The sequence below is a fragment of the Carassius gibelio genome, chromosome A17 (genome assembly GCF_023724105.1).
Source record: "Carassius gibelio isolate Cgi1373 ecotype wild population from Czech Republic chromosome A17, carGib1.2-hapl.c, whole genome shotgun sequence".
Classification (NCBI taxonomy): domain Eukaryota; kingdom Metazoa; phylum Chordata; class Actinopteri; order Cypriniformes; family Cyprinidae; genus Carassius; species Carassius gibelio.
The window spans coordinates 18,709,630-18,734,959 of NC_068387.1; the positions used below are offsets into that span (position 1 = coordinate 18,709,630).

A 25,330-nucleotide genomic window follows, 5' to 3' on the forward strand; every position below is an offset into this window, starting at 1 on the left:
GATAATTTATCATAATAATGAGGGGTGAGGCACTGGGTTGGTTAAAGGAGCATTATTGAGTAATTTATACCTGCTTCAGTGTTTGTGAACTTTGTTAGAAAAAATGTACATTGTTAGAAAAATGTTGTCTGCATGCCTCATTTCAACAAAGTCTCTGTTTTGTTAATGTTCTGTTTTCATTTTTTAAACCGTTGTATAAACTCATAGTTATTGCCTGCATAGATTCTGTGGAAAATTTGTCACACATACACGATCGGAGCACCAACTGTGTAGCTGAAACTTTCTAGTTCACTGTCTGTCCGTTCTTCCTTTTCTAGCCAGACACAGTACTATTCTAAAAACCTTTTATTTTCCTCTCCTGTTAATAGCTTCTGTTGGAGAAAGATCTTGTTCATTTTAACTTGTTTTGGCCAGAAAAGAAGGAATTCATCTGGGTATTTCTTTTGAAATTAATAAGTAACATGTTTGTAATGTTTTTGTTCTGTGTGTTATGACAGGTCCACAGAGTCCCTGTGAGAGAACAGACCTTCGCATGGCCATTGTTGCTGATCACCTGGGACTGAGCTGGACCGGTAAGACTCACTTTGCTCCATCTGCCTGACATATAAGAGGTCACATTTCACTTGCCAGGCACCAATTATTTACTACCAACCTTCTGAAACCTAACTTCTTTAAATAGGGAGTTAAATTATTATTTGATCGCTAATAATCAGTGGGAAACAATGCTGCCATCTTGTGCCTTTGCTTGGTATTGCAGTGCAGAACTGGATTGATTTTATTTGTTATATTAATTATAATTTTATTTTAATTGTAATTGTCTTTGCATCTATCTTATTACATCTGTCTTATGTTTACTTGCTGTCTGTGCAGAGACGATGCTAGTTATAATGTAATACATTTTACTGTTTTATAGAGCTGGCTCGAGAGATGAATTTTTCTGTGGATGAGATAAACCACATCCGCACAGAGAACCCAAACTCTCTCACAGCACAGAGCTTTATGCTCCTTAAGAAGTGGGTCAGTCGGGATGGGAAAAACGCCACCAGTGAGAATAATTTTCTAACCATCTCTATTTTTTTTTTTTATTAATTTCCTCCTATTGCTGTCTTATATATACAGAGAAGCTACAATATCTACCTAAAGAAAATAAATGTAAGTTACTGTTATTTACATTTTCTTAGCGGATGCACTGACGGCTGTCCTGACTAAAGTGAACCGGATGGATATTGTGACTCTGCTGGAAGGGCCCATTTTTGACTATGGTAACATTTCAGGCACCAGAAGTTTTGCAGATGATAGCGCTGTGTGCCAGGAAAAGGCGGATGGTAAAGTTTAGCCCCATCTAGATGAACTCACCCCCTCCTCCCCAACTCATTCCTTTTTTTGTCACCTTTGTTTTTTCCTCTTCAACCTCCCTGTGCAGTTTGCAAAAGTGTTAATCACAGATGGGCCACCAATAGTTTTAACATGATTTGAACAATTGAGAAACATTGAACAATATTTTGAACTTGAAGCCACAATGAGACTTTGCCTTTTACAAAAGATTAGGTCTCAAGTATCCTTTTAAGTCCCCAATCGCACACAGTGTGTTTAATCACCTTTATTTTGAAGACTTTCTATATTCATAGAGTCTTCATTTTTGTTACCGCTTTCCCTTCCTCCCAACACCATATGCATGGACCTTGTTTGTACATGCATGTATATGGTCATGTGACGTGAAGCAATCACAGCATGATGCTTTGCCTCAAAAAGTGTAGGAAGGGCCACTAAAAACAGTATTTTCCTGCTACACATGTACACTTCTTTTGGTTTTAATGAAGGCCCTACAGTATATTGGAATGTGGAACGTGAAACAAACTCTGTTCTCAACCATAAGATTAATTCTGTTATTGAGAGGTCAGGATAGAGTTATTACTAAGTAAAATGCATGTTATTATCAGCTGTAGGAGTGTTAAAAGAATCAGCTGTCCTCTGCCTCTAAAGCTGTCGATCTGCTTCCTCCTCCATCTGTCCTTCTCTCCTCTCCTCCCCTGCACTGGAGCAAGGGATAAAAAGAGAGAGGGGGAAAAAGAAGAGAAAGAAGGAAATCATCCTTCTCTCCATAGTCTCCTCCTCCTGACAGTCTCCTGTGCCTCCCTCTGTCAGATACAAAATGACTTGTCCTCTCCTCTCCTCCAGTACAATTCCTCATTTCCCCCTCCCAGACCCCAGTCATTCTTCTCATTAACACTGTCATTGTCATGTCTTTCTAACTTACAAGTTTTATTTTTTCCTTTTTTTTGTTGTTGTTGTGTTTAACTCTGCCTCCCCAAACTCCAAATGCTCTACCACCTCACCTCGTACAACTCTATCCTGATGTGGCCCAAGACTCATCATCCAGTCCACTATTGCTATCTGCTCCTCTTATGTCTTCCTTCCCTTTCTCCTCTCTCTCTCCTTCTCCTGCATTTAGCCTGTCATCTCCCATTTGTGCATGTAGAATTTCTATCTGTCCCTCACCCTACCCTTCTTCTCTTTCTTCTTTCTCTCCCTGTCTTGTTTCCTTTTCCCCGCCACCCATGCTGTTACCCCCTTGTGCATGCTGTCATTGCCTCTGCATGCCCCCAGGACCGCCCATCACTACTCCATCCCACTGTCTCAACTCTTCTTCTATTGAGCTCTTCATCTAAACAGACATCATTATCCTCATTTTTATTCAGATTTTGAGTCTCCCCATACTGAGACTATCTCCCTATTTTGACGATGAGTGTAAAATGTATTATTTTATTATTATTACTTATTTCCACTTATGCAACATTTGTAATGGTGTCTAACCAACTAAAGTAACACCCACCTTTGGTAACACTTTAGGGAACACTATTCACTATTAACCAGTTGCTTATTAGCATGCAAATTACTAGCATTTTGGCTGTTTATTAGTTTGTATAAAGCACATATCAATGGATTATTCTGCACGACCATATTCTAGATCCCTTAACAATTCCCCATACCTAAACATATCTACTACAGCAACTACCTTACGTACTATCAATAAGCAGTGACACCACTTTATTATAATGAGCTCAAACGTTAACCCTAATGCTGTACTTAAAAATAATTAGACAAACACACAGCTCTTACTATGGGGAGATCGCACATAGACATATACCACCGTTTGGGGTTTTTAATAGTTTTGAAAGAAGTCTCTTATGCTCACTAAGGCTTTATTTGATCATAAATAAAGTAAAGTTGTAATATCAGTTTCACAACATCATTCAGAAATCATTCTAGTATGCTGGTGATTAAGAAACATGGTTCTTTGATGAATAGAAAGGTCAAAATAGAAATCCTTTGTTTTTGTATAAATATCCTCACTGTCACTTTTAATCAATTTAATGCATCCTTGCTTAACAAAAGCATTAATTTCTTCAAAACATTTTACTGACTCTGACTTTTGAACTGTAGTGTACATGCAATCATAACCTCTCTGTTTTTAGAGATCCGAATCTGTTCCATTGTCATTGTGTATTAACTGTGTGTTTGTTGGTCTGTATGTCTGCTGAAGCTCTGGGAAATACTGTCAAAAACTGTGCTTTTGCTCTTTAGGGTGGGCTTAGGTGATTCTGTGTCTATGTTTAAAAACATAGTTCACCCAAAAATGAAATTGGCATTGTTTAATATTCACCCTTGTGTTGTTTCTTTTTGGGTAAACTGTTTCTTTAAGCATATATATGCGTGTGCTTGTTTGTGTTTGTGTGTGATTGTGTCCTGTCATGTCCATCCATCTGTGTGTGTATCATCTCACCCAGGTTTCCACAACATCCTGGTTCAACTGCAGTCAACTTCCAACCCCACTCCCACCACACCCCCTATATGCCCCTCTATATCTGATGACCTCGAACCCATCTTAGATCTGCCCCTTGATCCTCCACCTTATTGCCCCTCCTGGGGGCTAGAGAGGTATAATGAGGACGAGTCTGACAGAATTACCCCATCCAGACCATGTGACCTGCCCCTGTCCAAATCTGAAAACCCGCATCACACACTCTTTCAAACAACTGCTGAAATACACACACACATACTCTCTCCTGATCCTCCTGCACAATCTCAGCTACTTCCCAACAACCCCAAACTCATAACACAACTCTCAGCTATCACATGTGACCCTGACTCACACCTTACCCCTGAGCTTTCTCCCCTAGTCCATGATGCACCTTCTCTAAACCCCTCAGTTTGCTTTGTACCACTCCAGTCTGTCCCAAAAATAAACCCACCCATGACCAGGATCGAACAGGACCACCTTTTACAGGGGAGCCAAGGGTCTCAACACAAGGAACAGAGAGAAGAAAATGAGAAAAAAGAGTCTTTTCACTCCCAACAGAAGTTGTCCCCTACGGTGGAACAGACTGACCTAACACACAAGGGAAAAGAAGAGCGTAAGAGTCCCTCATCAACATTAGAAGAACCAAACATTAACATGAAGGCACAGGAAAGAGTGATTCTGAAAGAGGTCAAAGGTCATGATGTGTCCCGTTTGCGACCCTGGGCTGAAGTCCTGAGGGAATCTGGCTTAGGAGGAGAGGAGGAGGAGGAGGAGGAGAAGGAAGCCGTGAAAAGACAGGAGCAACTGGAGGTGTCTGGCGGCCATGTCGGAAAGAGGGATAGGGAAGTGAATGAGAAGATAACTAAGGAGAAAGTGAGAGAGGTAGAGAGAAGTGTTGAACATATTGAGTCTGAGTTGTGCTCACTCTCCACAGGCTGGCTCACTGAGACATCAAACACGGAGCCGCCCGCTTCAGGGCGGAGTCACGCATCAGACTACATGGACCGTCAGGACAACAGGTGCTGTACATAGTTACAATTATTATGCTTACATTAACTCACATTTAACCACTCAAATTTAAAATTTGTTTTAAGTAATAGAAGACATACTGTAAAATTACATGAAATTCTTTTGCATCACTTAAATAATAATAATATTAATAAATTACCATTCTGTTAAAATGTGTACTTTTATTAAGTAAGGATGCATTAAAATGACTTTAGCATTCTATTTATCAAAGAATCCAAAGAAACTGTTTTCAGTAATAATAAGAAATGTTTCTTGAGTACCAAATTTGCATATTAGTTTTCATATTTGTTTTCCAAAGGATCCTGTGACATTGAAGACTGGAGTAATAACTGCGAAAAAAAAAAAATTCACGTCTCAAAATATTATTCAAAATATTATATATTATTGTTCAAAATATGTTTTACTGTATTTTTGACCAAGTAAATGTTGGTGAGTATGAGAGACTTTCAGCAACATCAAAAAATCTAACGACCCCAACCTTTTGAATGATAGTGTATATAAAAGAACAACATTATGGTTTGCTAGAATGCATGGTTTTGTTTTAATCCATTCTTAACCAGTATCATATCAAGACAATTGTTTCATACTAGCTAAATTGTTAAATTTCAACCCCCTTGCAGTCAGGACAACTCCAGTGACTCTGTGACATCATCGTCCAGAGGGGATTCTGGAAAACCTCGACAAAATGGTGAGCACTCAGACACCATGGCCCGCAGCTTAGCGTCTCAGGAATCAGCCAATGGTGTGAAGGCAGGGGCGGGCAAGCAAGAAGGAGCTCTGATCGCTGAACATAAAGTCCAGGTGAGATAATCGCTCGAATACCAGCATACACAGTAATAACTGATTAGATAATTCTGCTACTTCTAGTTTAAAACTCTCTTATGCTGTCTTTGCCTCAAATCCATGTTATGTATTGACACTCTTAACTTTTTACAGTGAGCGATGATCATCAGAATCATTCACATCCTAATACAGTTTATTTATTCCAGATGAAAGAAAACACTGATGATCATTTAAACTAATTAAATGAGAGAACTGAAAACACATACACACACACACACACACACACACACACATATATTAAGATGTATTTTATATGCATCCATTAGCAGTGGTTATCAACAGAGACCGGCCTAGACGAAGAGCGTACTGTCACCACCAAAGTGTTTCGTAGACGTCTCATTCTCAAGGTACCTGCCTGCTAAACTGCAGGGCAGTTAGGTTAAGTTCCCATTTTGGTCTGTGTCTGATTTTGGTGTAGCTGTTGGACTGAATCTGATTGATACAATCAGAAACACAGTTTGATCTTTTTACACTTTTTTACTTCACTTGGTTCTTGCTGTGCAGTGTTTCATTTTTCCTTATACTTACAGGTGCTTGGTTTGGGTGTACATCTTATTCTGCATTTTACCATCTTATTTGCTTGTGTGATAGATACGCAAGCACATAGTGGAGTGTTTCTCCTAAAGTGTTGTCTGATTCTAAAGATGGTGATGATGGGTATGAAGGCTTGTTGGCTAATATTTAAAGTTTCAGATTTGCTTGCAGGTTCACATGACTGCTCTGGGTGTGTGGACATGTGCTTGTAGATGTGGTGTGTGCAGCTTTTGTTGGTGTCCTGGATATGTATGTCTGCATATTGAATGAAGGGCTATATTGCTTTAGGGAGAGGAGGCGCGGAACATTCCTGGAGAGTCAGTTTCAGAGGAACAATTTATTGATGAAGATGGAAACGTCATCAACAGAAAAGTAACTCCATTGTTCCCTTAATGTTTTCTTTTTCTTCTATTCTTTTATCCATTTTTGATTTTCTGATTTATTTTACTTTAGGTTGTTGCTTGTAGTTTTTTTTGCTTTGCCTGTTCAGAGCTGATTTAGAGACAGTGATACAAAGATTGAATGCAACACATTTTTCTTGCAGCTCACACCTCCATAACTTTAACTGATTCTCACCTGTCTTTCCTGACGATGTTTTGATTTCCCATGACGTGCATTCATGGTGACCTCTGACCTTCAATACCCATCTACAGGTCATTCGAAAGGTGATTTTCCAAGTGAACACTCCCACTCCTGAAAACCAGGGCTTGGGGAGTGGCATGGGGTCACAGGGAGACCCTACCACCCTGGGGATGAGCCACGTCCCCCTGGTCCCTGATATCCAAACCCATCTCGCTACACATGCTGAGGTTTGCACAGTATGTGGGGAGTGTTTCTCTTTCCACATATGTGTATTTGATTATGTATGGGAAAATTATTTTTGGCCAATAAAATCTCATTAGGATGAGAATGTCCCTCTCCCATGATGGTTTAAAAATATTGAAGTTAAATATTTGAAATACTGTTCAAATGTTTGGGCTCGATAAGATTTCTTTGAAAATGTTTTTGAAAGAATGATTTTATGCTTTACCAAGCCTGGATTTATTTAATCAAAAATACAGTAAACACATTAATATTATGAAATATTATAATTTTAAAGAACCGTTTTCTATTTTAATTCACACTTAATTTTATTCTATTTTAAGTCACAGACAGGGCTTAGATTAAGCCAGGATTATGTCATAGTTTAATTAGGACATTTAATTAGCTTTTATAAATGTGCCTTAAAAAACCACACTTCTGATGTGCATCTTAAGACAAAACAATGGCACTGACATATTTTAAGATATGTCAGTGCAGGTTTCTTTCAGTTAAAACATCCCACACAGGCATTTTAGTCTGGGACAGGTCTGAACCCTTGTCTGTTGACTTATTTAATGCTTCCTTGTTGAATAAAAGTATTCATTTCTAAAAAAAAAAAAAAAAAAAAAAAAGGTAGTATATGTAATCATAAAAGAATACTGTTGTAGACAGCAGTACAATTTTGTATCCCAGAAATCCTCATTATATCCACACAGACTGGAGACCAGAACTACCCAGTGATGATGTTGTTTTTTTCTGTCAATCTGTGTGTGGGTTTATTAAAGCTCTTAAGTTATTCATGAATTAAAAATGTGTATTAAAACATGTATCTCACCGATATCTTTTCCTCTAACCTTCAACTTGCCTTTTTTTTCCTCCCCTTTAATCCTTTTTTGTCTTTTTTTCCAGCTTTATACACTATGCCTCACCTACAGCAACAAATAACTTAAACTCCGCTGAAGTAATTGAACTGTTTACAATTATTAATATTTATATCTCTCTTTATGTGTAACAGGGAGAAGTTTCCAAGCTGAGGAAGAAGGAAGAAAAGCGTTCAGAGAGAAAACATCATTCATAAATGTGGCTATCTCTCCATTTATTATTGTTAATATTTATATTATTAATTATTTTCTAGTCATTATTCAAAGGTTTGGGTCAGTTACTACTTTTTATCAGCAAGGATGTGTTAAATTGAGACAGTAAAGACATTTTATAATGTTATTATAAAATAAAATATATAAATAAATGCAAATAAATTTACAAATAAATTATATTCTGTCTCATCAAAGAACATTTAATGGTTTCCACAAAAATATTGAGCAGCTGTTTTCAGTATTTATAGTAATAAGAAATGCGTTAGCACTAAATCAGCATATAAGAATATTTTTTGAAGTATAATGTGACACTGAAGACTGGAGTAATGAATTCTATGCTTCATAGGAACAAAGGACCTTTTAAAACGTATTAAAATAAAACAGGTATTTTACATTATAACAATATTTCACAATATTAGTGTTTTTAATGTTTTTCAAGTTTTAATCAAATAATACAGCCTTGCTGAACATAAAGCACCCAAACTTTTGAATGGGGATGTATGTGAAATCATTGTTCCCCATGTAACTTTTAAAATATAAATTAGACAATTTCACAATATATTTTAATACATTTTCAACAGTTACTTTCTTATATTGTCTGTTTTTGCAGGTATATGTTCGATCTGTTTCCTAAGAAGTGGGGTCACAAGAGCTGAAAAGAGAAATTTGGCCACTCTGAAACGCATGGTCTTCAAAGAGACAATACTTTGACCTATTCGCTTGCGCATGAGCATGCATCACACTGCTGACACACTTCCTGTTACAAGGGGGTCTAGATGAATTCTACATCCTGAGATGGGTCCCGGTGAATTCTACTTCCTCTCTGTGTTTGGTCCTATGTAATTCTGCTTACTCTTTCTGGGGGACCTAAGAGATTACACTTCATTCTTTTTGATGGTTAATACCTGCGCTGACCTGGACCATCAGGAAATCAGAAACTGTTCTGTGTGCCATGAATATCAGATGAATAAATGAGAAAGGTATATTCAAAAGACCTCTTAAACTCCAAACCGTATACTCAAACAAATTTCCCTTTGACCAAAGATGGCACAAAAGCTCTTTTTCGTGTTTTAGGGGGAAAAAAACAATAAATGCTGTTGAACCGCACCTTACATTCGCCTTACATGTTACCGTGGACCCATGACGTCAGGAGGAGGATCCCTGTGTTTTATTTATTATACTTTTTTTATATAAAAAACAAAAATAAAGTTTGTGGTGGAGTTTGTACATAAATCACAATATGTAAAAAAACAAAATAACATTTAGTAGTTAGATTTGGCGAGAGCGCCGCAAACATACACTTTACAAGTGCTTTCGACATTTTAAAGACAGTGAAAGTTCAAATGCTCTTGTATAATTAATTATTATAGCAGGTGTGTTTGTATATGAAAAAAAATTGGTTCGGTTTTCAGGGGACATTTCTTTAAAATCCTCTGCGAATTTCAACGATTCCCAAAATGGGAATTTATCGAATTCTGTGAAGAAGTCATACAGAGGACTAATATTTTGATGCATGCGGTTCACCTTATTTTAAGAAGCTTTTTTTCTAAGTTTGCAAAACACTGTATTTAAAAAGACAAATAAGAAAAGACTTTTCCTTGTGTGCACACACAACTCTAACATGTCACAAATTTTATATTCCAAAATGTCACCCTACAAGTGTACTTCGTGTAGAAACGGTTAAGTGTGAAAAGCTCTAACCAGACTGCTTCCTTAGGGGTTCAGTGTAGTGTCTGTTATTCTTTATATGGAAAACAGCGTCTGCTGATGTTAGCCTGAGCGCTGCAAGTAAGAGGTGTTCAGAATGTATTGCTAGTAATCAGCATTTCTGTTCAACTATCACCGTATCATGTGTATTGGCTGTAAAATGTAGAGTTCTCTCTGTCTTAAGTCTATTTGTAATCATTAGAGGAATGTCTTCATTTTTTTTTTTTTTTTGCTGAGGTTTAAAAATTTTGACATTTTGTTTCGAGTTAAGTAAATAACCTTGTCATCTGGAATCACACTTACTTGTATGGGATGTCTTTAGACCTTTATTACTTGTAGATTTAATAGCTTATGTATTACAAATGACACACACTGGATGGTCATTATAATTTTAAGTATTACAAGAAATCGTTTCCAATATTGAAATTGTGTGATATATTTTAAGACCAGCAGGTTAATGTGTTGCAGTGATCTGCATCGATTTTGATAATATAGATTTTTTTCTATAGCGACTACTTTTTATTTGTTCATTTGTTTCATTTTCCTCCAATAGAGTCTTTTTAGCTTGTGGTGTGTATGGTGTGAACAATCCTTTAGTGTTCTGAAATGTGCTATGGCAATGGGATCTGAAAGACCTAGGAAACTAGGTTGTGATGGGGTGTGGTTCTGCTTCCCTGTTACATGTCAATCAAACTGTGGGAGGGGCCTGACGGTCCAACCAGTTGATTTTGTTTAATATAATATGTTTTCACCTGAGCAACATTTTTGATGTACAATTCTTACAATGAGTGAAGCCATTTAAATGTAACTATAATAGCACTTTGGTTATTTGAGATCTTCTCTTTTAGAATCTAGCAGCTATGATGCCACCATAATGTTTCAAATGTCTTACAAAAATCTGATTTAAGAAATAAAATAAACGCATCGATTTTACAAACCTACAGTTTCTCTTTTTCCACAGTTTGTGCATTACATCATAGTTCAATGTATAATTCATGTATGTAATATGTATCTAGAGTAATGAGGCATGATTACATTATTTATTATCAAATTTAAATATGGCTGCAGAGGTGTTTTACACTCTTTATGTAACACTATAACAGCTCCATTCATAGCTGGTTTCCTATATATATAGTTTTGGCATTGAGAAAATGCACCGATTATTCAATTTTCTCTTAATGGACTATACAGGCTTCCTTTGTAGAATGAAGTATGGTTTCTCACTGTTCTTGGAAATTTGGTTTTGCATTTCTCTTATAGTGCCTCAGATAGATGCTAACTTGTCAATTAAACATGGCTAACAACATTACTGAAATAAGAGCCATGAATACTTGCTGTGCAAACCAGCCATGATTTATCAACTATAACATTTTGGCTATATCAAGTTAAACTAAACATGATTCATCTCTGTACAAAACACATTACAAGTGATAATGGTAACACCTTTTTACTCTTGAAATATTTGCCTCTGTCCATAAAGATGACCTTGTATGAGTTTATTGAAGACTGGCATATTGTTAAGTCAAAGTCATTTTATTGTCTCTCCAATGTGGTAGTAGAAAAGGTGCCACTCCACAACACAGTGACACTTAATAATGTATGAAGTTCACTTCAATGCAGCTGCTAAAATATCAAAATTAGTAGAATTTGCAAACAAATTAAACTAGACCACAGAAATTAATCCCATTAATTGAAACATGTCAGCTATGTTTGACAGCCGAAAAGTGTCAGAATAATATTAATTCTGAACAGTAGAGCTATTTTATAATCTAATATCTAACAAATGTATTTATGTGAAATTTTTTGCTTTACAAGTGTGTTGTAAATTTTTTTTTTTTTACATTAATTTACTTTAATATTATGCTAGAGCAATGACATTCATTTGTGACATCTTAAATGTCAGAATATTTTTCAGGATCACTGTATTACACAAACTTTAGCATATACAATTGAGACACTTTGTCTGAGGTGTTTTTTTTTTTTACAAATCCTACATTTTGGTGTAAAATGATTGAGGACCATGAAATTATTTAAGGATGTTATTGAACTCTTCAGTTATTTTGGTAGGATTTCTTAATTTTGAAAGTCATGAACATGAGTTGAAAAAAATTATAAAACGGAGAGAAATAGGCTACTCATGGAGAAGATAATTAAATAATCAATATAGAGTAAGTGTGACGCATGCACAGAAATGTTTTGGTCGAGCATGAATCGGTTAAGTGAATTTATTCAAAGATTTACTTACAACACAGGAAGACCATATATCTATTTACAGGTGCTGGTCATATAATTAGAATACCATCAAAAAGTTTATTTATTTCACTAATTCCATTAAAAAAGTGAAAGTGGTATATTCAATCATTACACACAGACTGATATTTCAAATGTTTATTTCTTTTAATTGTGATGTTTATAACTGACAACTAAGGAAAATCCCAAATTCAGTATCTCAGAAAAGTAGAATATTGTGAAAAGGTTCAATACTGAAGACACCTGGTGCCACACTCTAATCAGCGAATTAACTCAATACACCTGCAAGGGCGTTTAAATGGTCTCTCAGTCTAATTCTGTTGGCTACACAATCATGGGGAAGATTGCTGACTTGACAGTTGTCCAAAAGACGACCATTAGCACTTTTCACAAGGAGGGCAAGACACAAAAGGTCATTGCAAAAGAGGCTGGCTGTTCACAGAGCTCTGTGTCCAAGCACATTAATAGAGAGGCGAAGGCAAGGAAAAGATGTGGTAGAAAAAAGTGTACAAGCAATAGGGATAACCGCACCCTGGAGAGAATTGTGAACAAAACCCATTCAAAAATGTGGGGGAGATTCACAAAGAGTGGATTGCAGCTGGAGACATTGCTTCAAGAACCACAGACGTATGCAAGACACGGGTCTCAGCTGACGCATTCTTTGTGTCAAGCCACTCTTGAACAACAGACAATGTCAGAAGCGTCTCTTGGCACCAGCAGACAGTGCCAAAGCTACCTGGTTTAAAGACCATGGTATCCCTGTTCTTAATTGACCAGCAAACTCGCCTGACCTTAACCCCATAGAAAATCAATGGGGTATTGTGAAGAGGAAGATGCGATATGCCAGACCCAACAATGCAGAAGAGCTGAAGGCCACCATCAGAGCAACCTGGGCTCTCATAACACTTGAGCAGTGCCACAGACTGATTGAATCCATGCCACGCCGCATTGCTTCAGTAATTCAGGCAAAAGGAGCCCCATATAAGTATTGAGTGCTGTACATACTCATACTTTTAATTTTTATACTTTTTAGTTGGCCAAGATTTCAAAAAATCCTTTCTTTGTATTGGTCTTAAGTTATACTCTAATTTTCTGAGATACTGAATTTGGGATTTTCCTTAGTTGTCAGTTATAATTAACAAAATTAAAAGAAATAAACATTTGAAATATATCAGTCTGTGTGTAATGAATTAATATAATATACAAGTTTCACTTTTTGAATGGAATTAGTGAAATAAATCAACTTTTTGATGATATTCTAATTATATGACCAGCAACTGTATGTAACCCCAACTCCCAAAAAAGGGTAATCGAACGAATCCTTTTGCCGACTGCTCCAAAGATTCGAGTTACTTGGATGAATCAAAAAAACCGAACACAATGTCCTCTCCACCACACGATGGCGCCACCCTCCCTGTTCGCCTGCACTTTCAGCACGCCCAGTCATTTCTTGGACCGTTCCCTCTCCGGTCTAGCCACACTTGCGCTAACCCTCTTTTCTCCCTGGACCCTGAAATCCACTCCCACTCCACTCGAGGACGAGGACCGTCGCGAGCACAAGGAAAGAAGCGCACGACACCATGGCGGACAGCGCGAGCGAGAGCGACACGGACGGCGCGGGCAGCAGCAGCAGCTCCGCCACCCCTCAGTCCTCCTGCACCTCGGCGGCCGCCTCCAACACCACCACGACTACAACGAACGCCGCCACCAAAGCACAGGGCGTCGTGATCTCCCAGTCGCGACTTGAGGAGCTGACAAACCGACTCGCCTCGCTGCAGCAGGAGAACAAAGTGCTGAAGATCGAGCTGGAGACATTCAAGCTGAAGTGCAAAGCGCTGCAGGAGGAGAACCGCGACCTGCGCAAAGCTAGCGTCACCATCGTGAGTCAGCCCGTGTTTTTATTGCTGTAATCCCCGCAGCACACCTGACAACACTGCCAGGGCATGCGAATGCGTCCGAGAAACATTACAAACCACACTGGGGTGCAAAATTAACTTGTTTGGGGGCAAAACGAAGCGTTTGAGGCTGTTTAGCTTTGCTAGCATTCTAGCTAACTGTGAAAAGAGCCAACAATAAAAGCCAACTCTTTAATAATATTAGTGCTAATGTCTGTCACAGGCCACCTGCTTTGAAATAGTTGGAATTGGTATATGGACTATTAAAACCCACAATGAATGTGTCTTTATACATGTTTATGTTCGGGGCAGCCGTGGCCTAATGGATAGAGAGTCGCGGATTGTAGGTGGGGGGAGTGAATAACGGGCGCTCTCTCCGCCTTCAATACCTCGCCTGAGGTGAGACCCTTGAGCAAGGCACCGAATCCCCAATAACTCCCTGGGTGCCGCAGCATTAGCTGCCTACTGCTCCGTGTGTGTGTGTGTTCACTACTCACTGCTGTGTGTTTGCACATAATATAAATAAGTGTAAGGCACAAATTCCATGTATGGGACAGCATACCTGGCAACACGTCACGTCCTTTCCTTATTATCTTAACACCGGTAGTGTGTGTGATTTACCACATTACTTTATTATCATGGTCCAATACATTGTATTAAGTGAATGAGATTGTCATTAGTAGTTTATAGTCGAGGTCTGTGTCAGGGTGGGAAGTTGGCATTCTGAATATTTGGCTCTAATTCGTCAACATGCTGTATGTGAATCAGCCCTTCACTTGGGCCATCTGCATTTATACAAAGAGCCAGCACTCAAGTGTCACTGGAGAAACAACTGACACTGATATCAAGTGCGTTTGCATTACAACAATCTTTAATGGTGGAAATCGATAGTGGCAGTGTGTTGCTTGTTGGTGTGCAGTTGTTTACTGCGTAAAATGCATCTAATGCAGGATGTTGGCATGCGTCTTTTGAGGAGTTTTGGTGGATTTTGAATGCTTTTATATTGCATAATTGGCTTTGTGTGTCAATAACTAGGTCATTAATGCCTCTAATTTGTTTGTAATAGGAATTTGCTGTAAAACAATACATTTGGAATCATGTTTTAAGATCAAGCAATAATTTTTGTGTGATTTGTTTGTTTACTGAAATATATGGAAACATTATGCCTATTATTATTATTATTAGTATTATTATTAAATATATCTGTTAGAATAATTGAGTGTTCAAATTCAAGCATGCTTTGTTTTTTTTTGCAGCAAGCGCGAGCAGAACAAGAAGAGGAGTTCATCTCCAACACTTTATTTAAGAAGATTCAGGCTCTGCAAAAGGAGAAGGAGACCCTCGCCGTCAACTATGAGAAAGAAGAGGAGTTCCTCACCAATGACTTGTCCAGGAAGCTGATGCAGGTGAGAAACTCTAGAAGTAAAGAGCCCATCAGTGGCGTTTGAGGTCAGGGTTAGGAAACGTGATCAGTTGCCCTTAGTATCATCCCTAAAGGTACCGGTAACTGTCAAGTTGATGTACAGTATCTATGCAGTTACTAATTTATTGTTTAGCAGCTCTCTTATATAATGCTGATTTTGGTTGCCGCTAAAGATAAGCAAACAATGGTAGCCGATTAAATCATATGAGAGTTTTGTTTTGTTTTGTAGATGGTAACTGAATCTGGCTTCTCTGCTGAGACCAGATGACATTGTTTATGGTGCATGTGTTTAGTAGGTGTGCTGTATTGTGTGGAGGAGTAGCGAGAGATAGTGGGATTAATGTTATCGTTTGTAAGGACACCAGGAAAAGAATTGTGGCACCAAAATGTCACATTGAATCACGGCTCATTTGGAGTACCCATCGTGTTTAGATTTGGTTGTGTTGCATCTGTTTAACTTTTATTCTCTTAAGTGCTTGCTTTCTTTTTCAGCTTCAGCATGAAAAGGCAGAGCTGGAGCAGCATTTGGAGCAAGAGCAGGAATTCCAGGTCAATAAACTGATGAAGAAGATCAGAAAACTAGAGAACGACACCATCACCAAACAGCTCACTCTAGAGCAAGTACGTTCTTCAAACATCCTGCTGTAGAACAGGATCATTACTATCTTTATCATTTTTACGTACTCTCTACTATCTCTTACTATCTTTGCTGTCATTTTTGACTGATTTAATGCATTCTTTGCTAAATCAAAGTATTCATTTCTTTCTAAAAAAATCTTACTGATTTCAGACTTTTGAATGGTTGTGTGTAATGCCTTTTCAAGCTGTTTAGTAAATAAATGTCGACTTCAGCATGGATGTAATGTGTCACTTTATCAGTTTAATGTTAGCTAGCAGATAGATAAGTTAGCTATAAATGTACAGCAATGAAGTAACCGTTTTAACCGGTCTCAATTTCAGTTTATGTGTTTTTCCCAACACCCTCTGGATGTTGTCCAGTTTAGTAGAGGCCAACAATGTAAGACTAGCCTTGTTGCAGCAGCTATTAGTCCAACCTCACGTTTCTAAACAACTCTTAAATGGCCACCATTTATTGCGCAAATGTTCAAATCAGTAGCTGTCTCCAAGTACCTTATGTTTTGTTAGCTCGGGCTTCTGCTAGTATCTGGCTTTGGCGCACAGATTCAGCAAATTTCTTAGATTAAAACATACAATTTGTACTTTCGGAATGTCCCTCAGTTATTATTGTGGCCCAACATTTTTCCTTAAGAACATGCACTATTTTAAAACCATGGCATTGTTGTTAATTGCACATAATATATGCAGCTCCGGCGTGAGAAGATTGATCTGGAAAACACTCTGGAACAGGAGCAGGAGGCACTAGTCAACCGGCTTTGGAAGCGCATGGACAAACTCGAGGCAGAGAAAAGGTAATGTCCTTTTGAGGTGGTCTTTCTTCTTAATGCATTTTCATAACTTCTGAAAATTATTGCATGTGGCTGCAAATACTTGATCACATGCTGTTCTTCTCTTCATTCTGATTGGCAGGATTCTGCAGGAGAAGCTTGACCAGCCAGTGTCAGCCCCGCCCTCTCCACGTGAAGTTTCGATGGAGATTGACTCTCCGGAGAACATGATGCGGCATATCCGCTTCCTGAAGAGTGAAGTGGAGAGGCTCAAACGCAGCCTTCGCACTACAGAGCTCCAGCGTGAGTCCTTGTCTCATCACGCACGCATGCACTCCTGCACCAACATAGCATCTCTGCAATCATACTACAGCCAGAGGCAAATAAACTCTTCTGCGAATTGGAATACAGCCTTAATATTAATCTTAACAGTAGCTCATGGAATCCATACTATATACAGTTCCTGATTACAATTAGTACTTCCCAATTAGTAGTACATTGTAAATAGTAAACCAAAAGTTAACTTGGCTACCTAAATAGTGATGTAAATGATTTTATTTTGTAGGTATATGTATTGTTAACCAGCCATAGTTTGTAGCACAGTACAGTAGGTTACACACATTTATATCATTCTTAGCTTGATAACTTTAAATTGTGTTGGCCACTAGAGGGAGACATCTCCATTTGCATTATAGTAAGATGACCACATCTTATTTTAGCTCATGGTATCATTAAAGCTTTAAGCAGGGATTAACACAGCACAGCATTGAGTCAGCAATAAGATAGATATAAAAAGATTTTAAAACTTAAACTAATAAAAGATTTATATAACTTAAGTATATCTAAATAATTAACTATACAGTTTTAATAAATTAAAATTTAAGTCGTTTTTAATTCACTGTAAATATCAGCATTACAATTTGAGAAAGTTTAATTAATAATAAGCATGAATCAGTATGCGTCTTTTTTAAATTTTCAAATGGATCACTTCATCCAGAATTAAAATCATCCAAAGAGCATCTTGTGCTTCAGTTTTTTTTTTCAAAATCCTAAAACATTGTTTATTCACAGGTTTAAATAACAATTTATATGACTTTGTAACATTTTTCTGTGTTCGTTTTCTATTCTCTCTCATTCCCTTCAGACACAGAGAAGCGGGCTCAATATATTGAGGAGGAAAGGCAGATGAGGGAAGAGAATATTCGTCTTCAGAGGAAACTCCAGAGAGAAATGGAGAGAAGGGAGGCACTGTGTAGACAGCTGTCAGAGAGCGAGAGCAGCCTTGAGATGGACGATGAGAGGTGCATTAATTACACAAAAGACAGTGGACTCATAACCTTGTGTACATATCTGATAAACCAGGAAACAATCAGACACATTGGTCTTATCGTGACTTTGTAATACATTTCCAGATTCATTTTGTTTTGCAGTTTGTTACTCACATCTCTCTCTTTCTCTAGATATTTTAATGAGATGTCTGCTCAGGGACTGAGAGCTCGTACGGTGTCCAGCCCAATCCCATACACCCCCTCTCCCTCCTCCAGCCGCCCCATCTCCCCTGGTATGTGTTCTCATGGTTAGATTTGAAGATTTATCAATCTTTTGTCTTTTAACAATTTTAAATGGTAATAATATTTCAAATTTTTAGCACTTTACACAAAAGCTTTACTGAATTACTGTATGGTTTACTGTATTATAATCAAAGGTGAGCATATAAAACATAAAAAAAGCTATCAACTCTTGAACATAAAAGTACATGATTAAAAGATTTTATGTGCTTTGTCTTTGAATTCCATATCCATTTTAAAAATCAACACATGCTCTCGGCACGCAGACTTTGGATTAGTTCATAGGGTGATTAGACGTGATTTTATGGAGTGTTAATTATCATGCAAGTTGTACTGTACAGTGATGTGAATTTATATTAGGTCATAGTCTTGCTTTCTCATTTTGTGATTAAACCGATAAATGAGGGCTTACCTTTGAGGTCTACAAACAAGAATCTTTCAAATTGCTGGTGCTGTAGATGTTTTATGGGTTTGAATTTAGCTTCAGATATTGCAGTTATTTTTTTTAACGTTTATGTAATTGATAAGAGTTGACAGTTCTTAAATCATAAAACGTTCTTAAATCATCAACATTTTGTTTATTACTCGTTTATGATTACAGCATTAATGGGTTGCATCATGTAAAAACATGATTGCTTTATTTTTTAATTGACCTCATAGAATTTAGATGTGTGTAATGAAAAGTATGACACTGCTTATTTGATGGTGTGAAAGTCAATTCTTCTATTACATTGCTAAGGAAGGCTGATTTATAATTTGTCTGAGCCAGTCTAGTTCTTTCAGTTCTTTCATTAGGTTTCTCTTCTGAGTTGGGTTATTTATACATTTTTTGAAAATGATCGCAGAGGAGTGATATGCTTAGCTATTTATATTTGTTCTGCATACTGTCATTATGGTGGGACAGGTTTTATTGTTTGTTTGGAAATCTTGGCATGTTGCAAAATAAACGGCATGAAGGACCTCACTAAAACTGATTAGCAGATGCTCTTTCACCATTCCAGGTTTGTCGTACGCCAGTCACACGGTTGGTTTCACCCCTCCGGCGACGCTGAGCCGAGCTCCACTCCCCCACTACACGTCTCCCGGGCTACACATCCACCCAGGGCCGTCACACGGTGTACAGGTGCCTACACACACTATACACACATCCAGCATCTTCCAGCATATATAAACAAACTCGCTCTCTGCTCAAGCTCATGTTGATGTTGAGCAAGGTGTTTACATGCAGGAATCAGAGTGTCTCATAGACAGCCTGTTTTTATTTAAGATCCATTTTAATGCCATTCAGCTGAATTCAAAACAACATATATGATGACTCGTCTGTGAGTCACCTGTTACACTTGAGCTCAGAAGACTCTTTATCTTCCCCATTGTGTGTCTAAGTTAATATAGACCTAATTTATAAACGTTGCGTACACAAAATAGGCATAGAAATTGCCTACGCATTTTATTACGCACATATCGGGATTTATAAAAAAATAAACGTACCATAAATATGTACGCACCTTATAAACCTTAAAAAGACATTATTAAACCATGCGTACGAAACCTTTTTAATGGAGTGAGAAAATTAATGAGGAGATGAGGTTGAAATGCACATATGCACAATCTTCCCCTGACTGGGATTTATTAAGAGATTTTTGTGCAGGTTCTGGCGTGCGTGTGGTTTTATAAATCTGAAACTTTTGGGCGTACGCAAAATCTAGCTTTTGTGCCTACGTAAAATTTTTGGATGAAATCTACCAAGATTTTTATAAATGAGACCCCTGGACCATGAATCCTTAGCCATCCAAATAAGATAACGCACAACAACTGAATTCTGACTTTCTGTGTTCCTTGCAGTGTATTCTGATCTAAATTGAGAGATACTCCACCCAAACCTTGTCAGTCTTATCGATCACAAACACAAAGGTGCCTTGGTGTACTGTGTAACCGAGATATTATGTTATATTATAATACAGAAACCCTGATAGGATTCTTTTCTTAAGGAATGTTTCCAAAAAAAAAGAAGAGAGTACTGATACTGATGAATTCACATGGTTTATTCTTTAATCTTGCCACTGTTTTTAGTGGATTAAAGATTGACTATTTAGTGTAAATCACACTCAGTATTAGGTAAGAAAGTCAGATGGTAGGAATGGTTATGAATGCCAAACCAAGTGGTTTAAAAATTACTTGAAGGATGTTTTCTATTTGTGTGTCAGGAACAGGTTCATGCCAGCACAGACAAGACCTGGACATTCTTTCATCACACTTTCTGTCATTCATGGTAGCTCTAGAGTAATAGAGGTCATACTGTAGCTATTGATTTCCAAATGAAAGGTCAACTTCCTGAATTTAAACATTTCTCACTGTCAATGTTGAAAACCGCTATGGTGCTTAATATTTTAATTTTTTTGGAAAAAAAAAAATTCTTTGAGAAGAAAATTAAAAAGAACATTGTTATATAATATATTATTTTTTCTTGTAGCATTAAACATATTTACTTCACTTTTGAATGACATAAAGCATTTTTGCTGAATCATAGTATTAATTTATTTCTTAAAATCTTACAGACCCCAGAGTTTTGAATGGTTGTATATAATACCTTTTTAAGTCATTTAGTAACATTTGAGATGAATGTCAACTGCAACATGGATTTAGTTTGTTAATTAATGTTAGCTAGCAGATGAATAAGTTATAAATGTACAGCAATGAAGTGTGAAATGTGTGTTCCGCAACACCCTCTGGATATTGTCCAGTTGAGTGGAGGCCAACAATGTAAGACTAGCCTTGTTGCAGCAGAATTTAGTCCAGCCTCATGTTTATGTCTGTTGAACCAATATGACCACTCTATTTACCAGCAGAGACTTTGATGAAGGGACTGACTAGGTAAGCACGTTACATAACCTCACCCTTGCCATCCCTTAAAGGTTCATTGCAAGTTTACCATATAATCTAAATAACAAAAACATCAACAAGACTTTTACTGCAGCCCATTGCTCATCACATTTCACAAGACTCTTGAGTTCGTAAGCAATTGAATTATTCTATGCACACTGCTGAGGTAGTTTGTTCAGACAAAGAAATCCAAAAGTCTGAGTATTACAGTGTATGTTTTGCTAATTCATGACACTAATTCGCTAATTCATGACACTCATTATTTTCTATTTTTTTTTGCTTTCCTAATATCCATTTGAACATTGTTGATTATATTTTCCTGTTGGGGAGCTGTTGGCTATAGCAACAGTGATCTGTTTATTCTAGCGAAAAGCAGTTGGCTCACTTTCATGTCCTGCGGTGCCTTGAAAAAGTCAGCTTGTTTTGATGAACCAGGAGTGACAGCAGTGCCAGACCCTTCCAGCACACTCAGAGGGGTCACATATGCACTTTCACACTCTATTTGCACATGTAAATGCACACGTCAAATAAACTAGGCGAGATAATACCAATTACCATTTTATCTGTACATTTTAGTGTTGTTTTGTTCGGCAAAAGCATGACCGGAGTTGTCAGAAAATGTTCAATTGAATGATGACCATTCTTACTCTGTTCCCCAGTCATATCATTGTCTGCATTTTAAAATTGCCTAATTTCCGGGTTTTTACTTTGTTTTCCTTTTGACGTGCCCTCTTCAGTCCTCATAAATTATTTCTGAGATCAAAACCACATGCTAGCATGCTATTCTTACACAGTAAGTGTAAGAGTAATAAAAAGCATTATAGACTAGCATGTAGTTCCGAATCAAGCATATATGTACTTGTATTGCTTATTTGGTGCTTTAAAAATCCTTTGTCTTAAGCAGCACAACTGGTTTCAACATTAATAATAGTAATTTTTTGTTTAACCATTTATTGTTTATCACATCATGAGCTTGTCTTGTATTTCCTCCCCTCATACAGAGGCCATCCCCAAGGAGAAGCACCAGCCCAGATAAGTTCAAGCGTCCGACGCCACCTCCATCCCCAAACACACACTCTGGAGCACAGCACCATCATCCACCACCACCACCTGCACAGCCGATGATTCAGTCAGGCTCCTCCCACTCTGTGACATCACAGAACCTCCACTCTCAGCCTTAATGCAATGCACAGTGCGGTACCTTAATCTAGGCTGCTACAAGCTAGGCCACACTACTACCACAATGACAACAACTCAGTGATCCTCCACAGGGCAAAGGTTGGAAGGGATTGGAGTGAATATGAAATTAGAGTACAGATGAACTGGGAAGTGAAAGGAACGGGAATGTGAAAAGGGAGAACTGACAGGTCCATAACCAGCCCCATGCCGTTAAATTTTGTTATTCTTACCATCTTTTTTTTTTTTTCTCTGTAAAGTGATCAAGCTGTTTCGGGAAGGGTTAAGAAGATCGTTCAAGAGGGTTATCATATGTGTATGTCTGCATTTTTTGGGGTGGGGGGTCTTTTCCCAGCCCTCATTTAATCGAATTCGTTTTAACAGAGTTACCTTTAAATGTAATCTAAATGTTCCATTTAATAAACAACTTAACGCTCAATTGGATAAATCTGTCCTCATATAAGTGCATTTTCACAGAAGTTGAGAGAGCTCCCTGCACATTTGCCGTGGGTGCGGCAGTAAAACGTTTTTCTTTTGTTTTATTGTCTGTGTGTTTGTTTTAGGTTGTTCTCTTGTTTGTAAAACAGATGCGTGTGTGGCTTGTCGGCAGCGTGTAGATAGTAAAGACAGACAGACTGAAATGTACTGAAACAGCACTTGTTGCCTCTCTGTGTGTGTATTATAGTGGGATTCTAGTGTTTGTGTGTGTCTGCACAGCTGTAGAGGTTTCCCACGACTGCTGGTCAGAGACCAGTCTCTCCCTGCTAGAATCCATACATGACCCACTACAAAAACAAAGTCAATACTGGTTTCTGATCAGCAGCTCAACCTCTCTCGGAGCCCTCACTGTGAATTGAGTGCCCTGAACACTTATTCAGATGGGGAATTTTGCTTAATGCCAGTGTCATATAACACCTAAACATGAACCGACATGTTGATGCAACAAAACAAGGTACTGTTGAACAATTAACTCAACATGATTAAATGCTTGTACAAAAAAAAAAAAATTGTGTGTTTTATTTTACCTGAATGTGTGCAAGTTATTGAACTTTAGGTCATAAAGCTGTCTGTCTTTTCTTTTAAAGATATTGTGATTTCGAAGGTTCTTTCTTTTATTTTTCAGTCAGATCCTGCGGGGAGGATTCAGAAGTCTCAAGTGATAGTTCATGTTTCTTGCTATTTTGACAGCTTTTTGAGATGAACTACAGTGTTTCTGTGAGTCCAAATTTTTTAATATTAAAAATATTTAATATCTTTTTTTCTTTTTTTTTCACTCATCTTATTGTAGCCAGATCTTCTAAACAGGTCTGTTTCTGTAAAGAAATACTTTAATTGATGTATTGCTTATTGATTTGTAATGATTAAATGGTGATGGGTTTATATAAATCTAAAATTTGAGAGGAAACAATGTAAGAAGTCAAAGATAAAATCAAACAGTTTCATATACTAGTTCAGGTAGCATAGCAAAATAAATAGCAGTTCATATAGCATGCCCTCATCCTCAAAAACCATGAAGTTCAAAAACTGACACAGGATGTTAAGTACAGTTTCTACAAAGGGAAACTTAGCCCTAACAACTGAGAGCATAGTCTTATCAAGATTCAAGAAACTTTTATGAAAATGTTTTTCCTATTCTGGAATGTATCATAGTATAGGGCCTGTACTGTTCATAGTAATATTAATGCATTTCACTGCTTGATTTCATGTATGATACAAAACATACATTTTGGTACTTTGTTGGGGCGCTTTGTCAAATGTGGGGTCAGAAGTAAATCAAGGTGAGATACGTTAGGCTAGAAGACTTATGTCATCAGTGGAGTTCTGAAGAAAATCGAATTTCGAAACGTACCTCACGTGACTGTTCATGTGCTCCCTGGGCTTTAAAATGAGATAAACAAAACAAAAAAAAGACATTTCTGTGGGTATTCAATTTCAATTTAGGTGGTCTTAAAAATATGATGTCCTGCAGGCTTCTATCATTACCACGATGTCTTGATTTGTTTCACGTAGCACATGCATGTGTTGATTCAATGCAAGTTATCTGTGAGTTGGATTATGTAACGTTTAACCTCTGTTATCGGTTCACAGAACTACAGAGGTATGTGAACGGTAACCTGCAAATCACATTCTCTAGTTTTAATCACACCTCTGCTGAAGCCGTCTGACCTCTGATCTTCCATTGACATGTACAGACAGAGGTACATTATGCGACCCTTCATGACATCAGCCCACTGGTGTCCGGTTTAGTTCTGCACATCGATCCCCCAGCACAGTTTACCAAACATCTCTCTCATCTCTCTTAGTCTTAGCAAGCACTCTTTCTCACACACACACACACACATCCGTCGAATCGCGTAAGCTGTTCTGTTCTGCTTTCTCTCGGGCAAATACCTAGAAAGCAGAAATTATTACTTAATTGTACAGTAAAACCAATATAATGATAATATAATTACAAATTAGTATTAGTAATATATTAGTACTATAATATAATTTGTATTATATTTTTAATTTGTATTTTAATTAGTCTTATAGTATGATTAAGAAATAATAATCCATAGTACTAATAATTATTTATTCTTAATAATACATCTGTAACAATTATGGCAAACTTATTAAAGGTGAATACAATAAATAGTTTTCTAATAATATAATTATGAAGTATAATTATTCTAACAAAAGAATATAATAGAAATATTTCTGTTAGCCATCATGAAATGTCAGAGATGAGCGATAATTATATAATATTGTAATTAAAATTATATAAAATATGCTATTATTAAAATTATATAATTTTATAAAAAATTATATTTAAACAAAATTAAATAATTTTGGTTGCAATCATGAAGAACCTGTCATGTTTTGTTAAGGCAAAAAAAAAAAAAAATCATTTTGAATTTAACAATGAAATGGTAAATTTTGAAC

At 37.2% G+C, this 25,330-nt stretch overlaps 2 protein-coding genes across 2 annotated transcripts in view; both read left to right on the forward strand.

Moving 5' to 3' along the window:
- Positions 1-10,751, forward strand: part of LOC128031640 (ankyrin-3-like) — a 72,464-nt gene extending 61,713 nt beyond the window's left edge. The window contains exons 40-49 of the mRNA XM_052619943.1: positions 498-572; positions 914-1,045; positions 1,182-1,325; positions 4,737-4,821; positions 5,452-5,632; positions 5,941-6,021; positions 6,497-6,580; positions 6,862-7,017; positions 8,025-8,089; positions 8,714-10,751. Of these exons, the coding sequence (XP_052475903.1) occupies positions 498-572; positions 914-1,045; positions 1,182-1,325; positions 4,737-4,821; positions 5,452-5,632; positions 5,941-6,021; positions 6,497-6,580; positions 6,862-7,017; positions 8,025-8,087 (1,001 nt within the window). The 3' untranslated portion in view covers positions 8,088-8,089; positions 8,714-10,751. The remainder of the gene's footprint in view (positions 1-497; positions 573-913; positions 1,046-1,181; positions 1,326-4,736; positions 4,822-5,451; positions 5,633-5,940; positions 6,022-6,496; positions 6,581-6,861; positions 7,018-8,024; positions 8,090-8,713) is intronic.
- A 2,741-nt stretch (positions 10,752-13,492) lies between these two features.
- Positions 13,493-23,662, forward strand: LOC128031661 (coiled-coil domain-containing protein 6). The gene is made up of 9 exons (XM_052619990.1): positions 13,493-13,940; positions 15,212-15,361; positions 15,871-15,999; positions 16,705-16,808; positions 16,927-17,087; positions 17,929-18,085; positions 18,245-18,345; positions 19,354-19,475; positions 22,234-23,662. The coding sequence occupies exons 1-9, from the start codon at positions 13,641-13,643 to the stop codon at positions 22,411-22,413; spliced, it is 1,404 nt and encodes a 467-aa protein (XP_052475950.1). The 5' UTR covers positions 13,493-13,640; the 3' UTR covers positions 22,414-23,662.
- The last annotated feature ends 1,668 nt before the right edge of the window (positions 23,663-25,330 follow it).

Bases quoted from the DNA above. Each gene is read 5' to 3' on its own strand.
- LOC128031661 (XM_052619990.1), top strand. From the start codon at position 13,641: ATGGCGGACAGCGCGAGCGAGAGCGACACGGACGGCGCGGGCAGCAGC. The intron at 15,362-15,870 runs GTGAGAAACTCT...TTTCTTTTTCAG, and splicing joins TGTCCAGGAAGCTGATGCAG to CTTCAGCATGAAAAGGCAGA. The intron at 16,000-16,704 runs GTACGTTCTTCA...TAATATATGCAG, and splicing joins AACAGCTCACTCTAGAGCAA to CTCCGGCGTGAGAAGATTGA.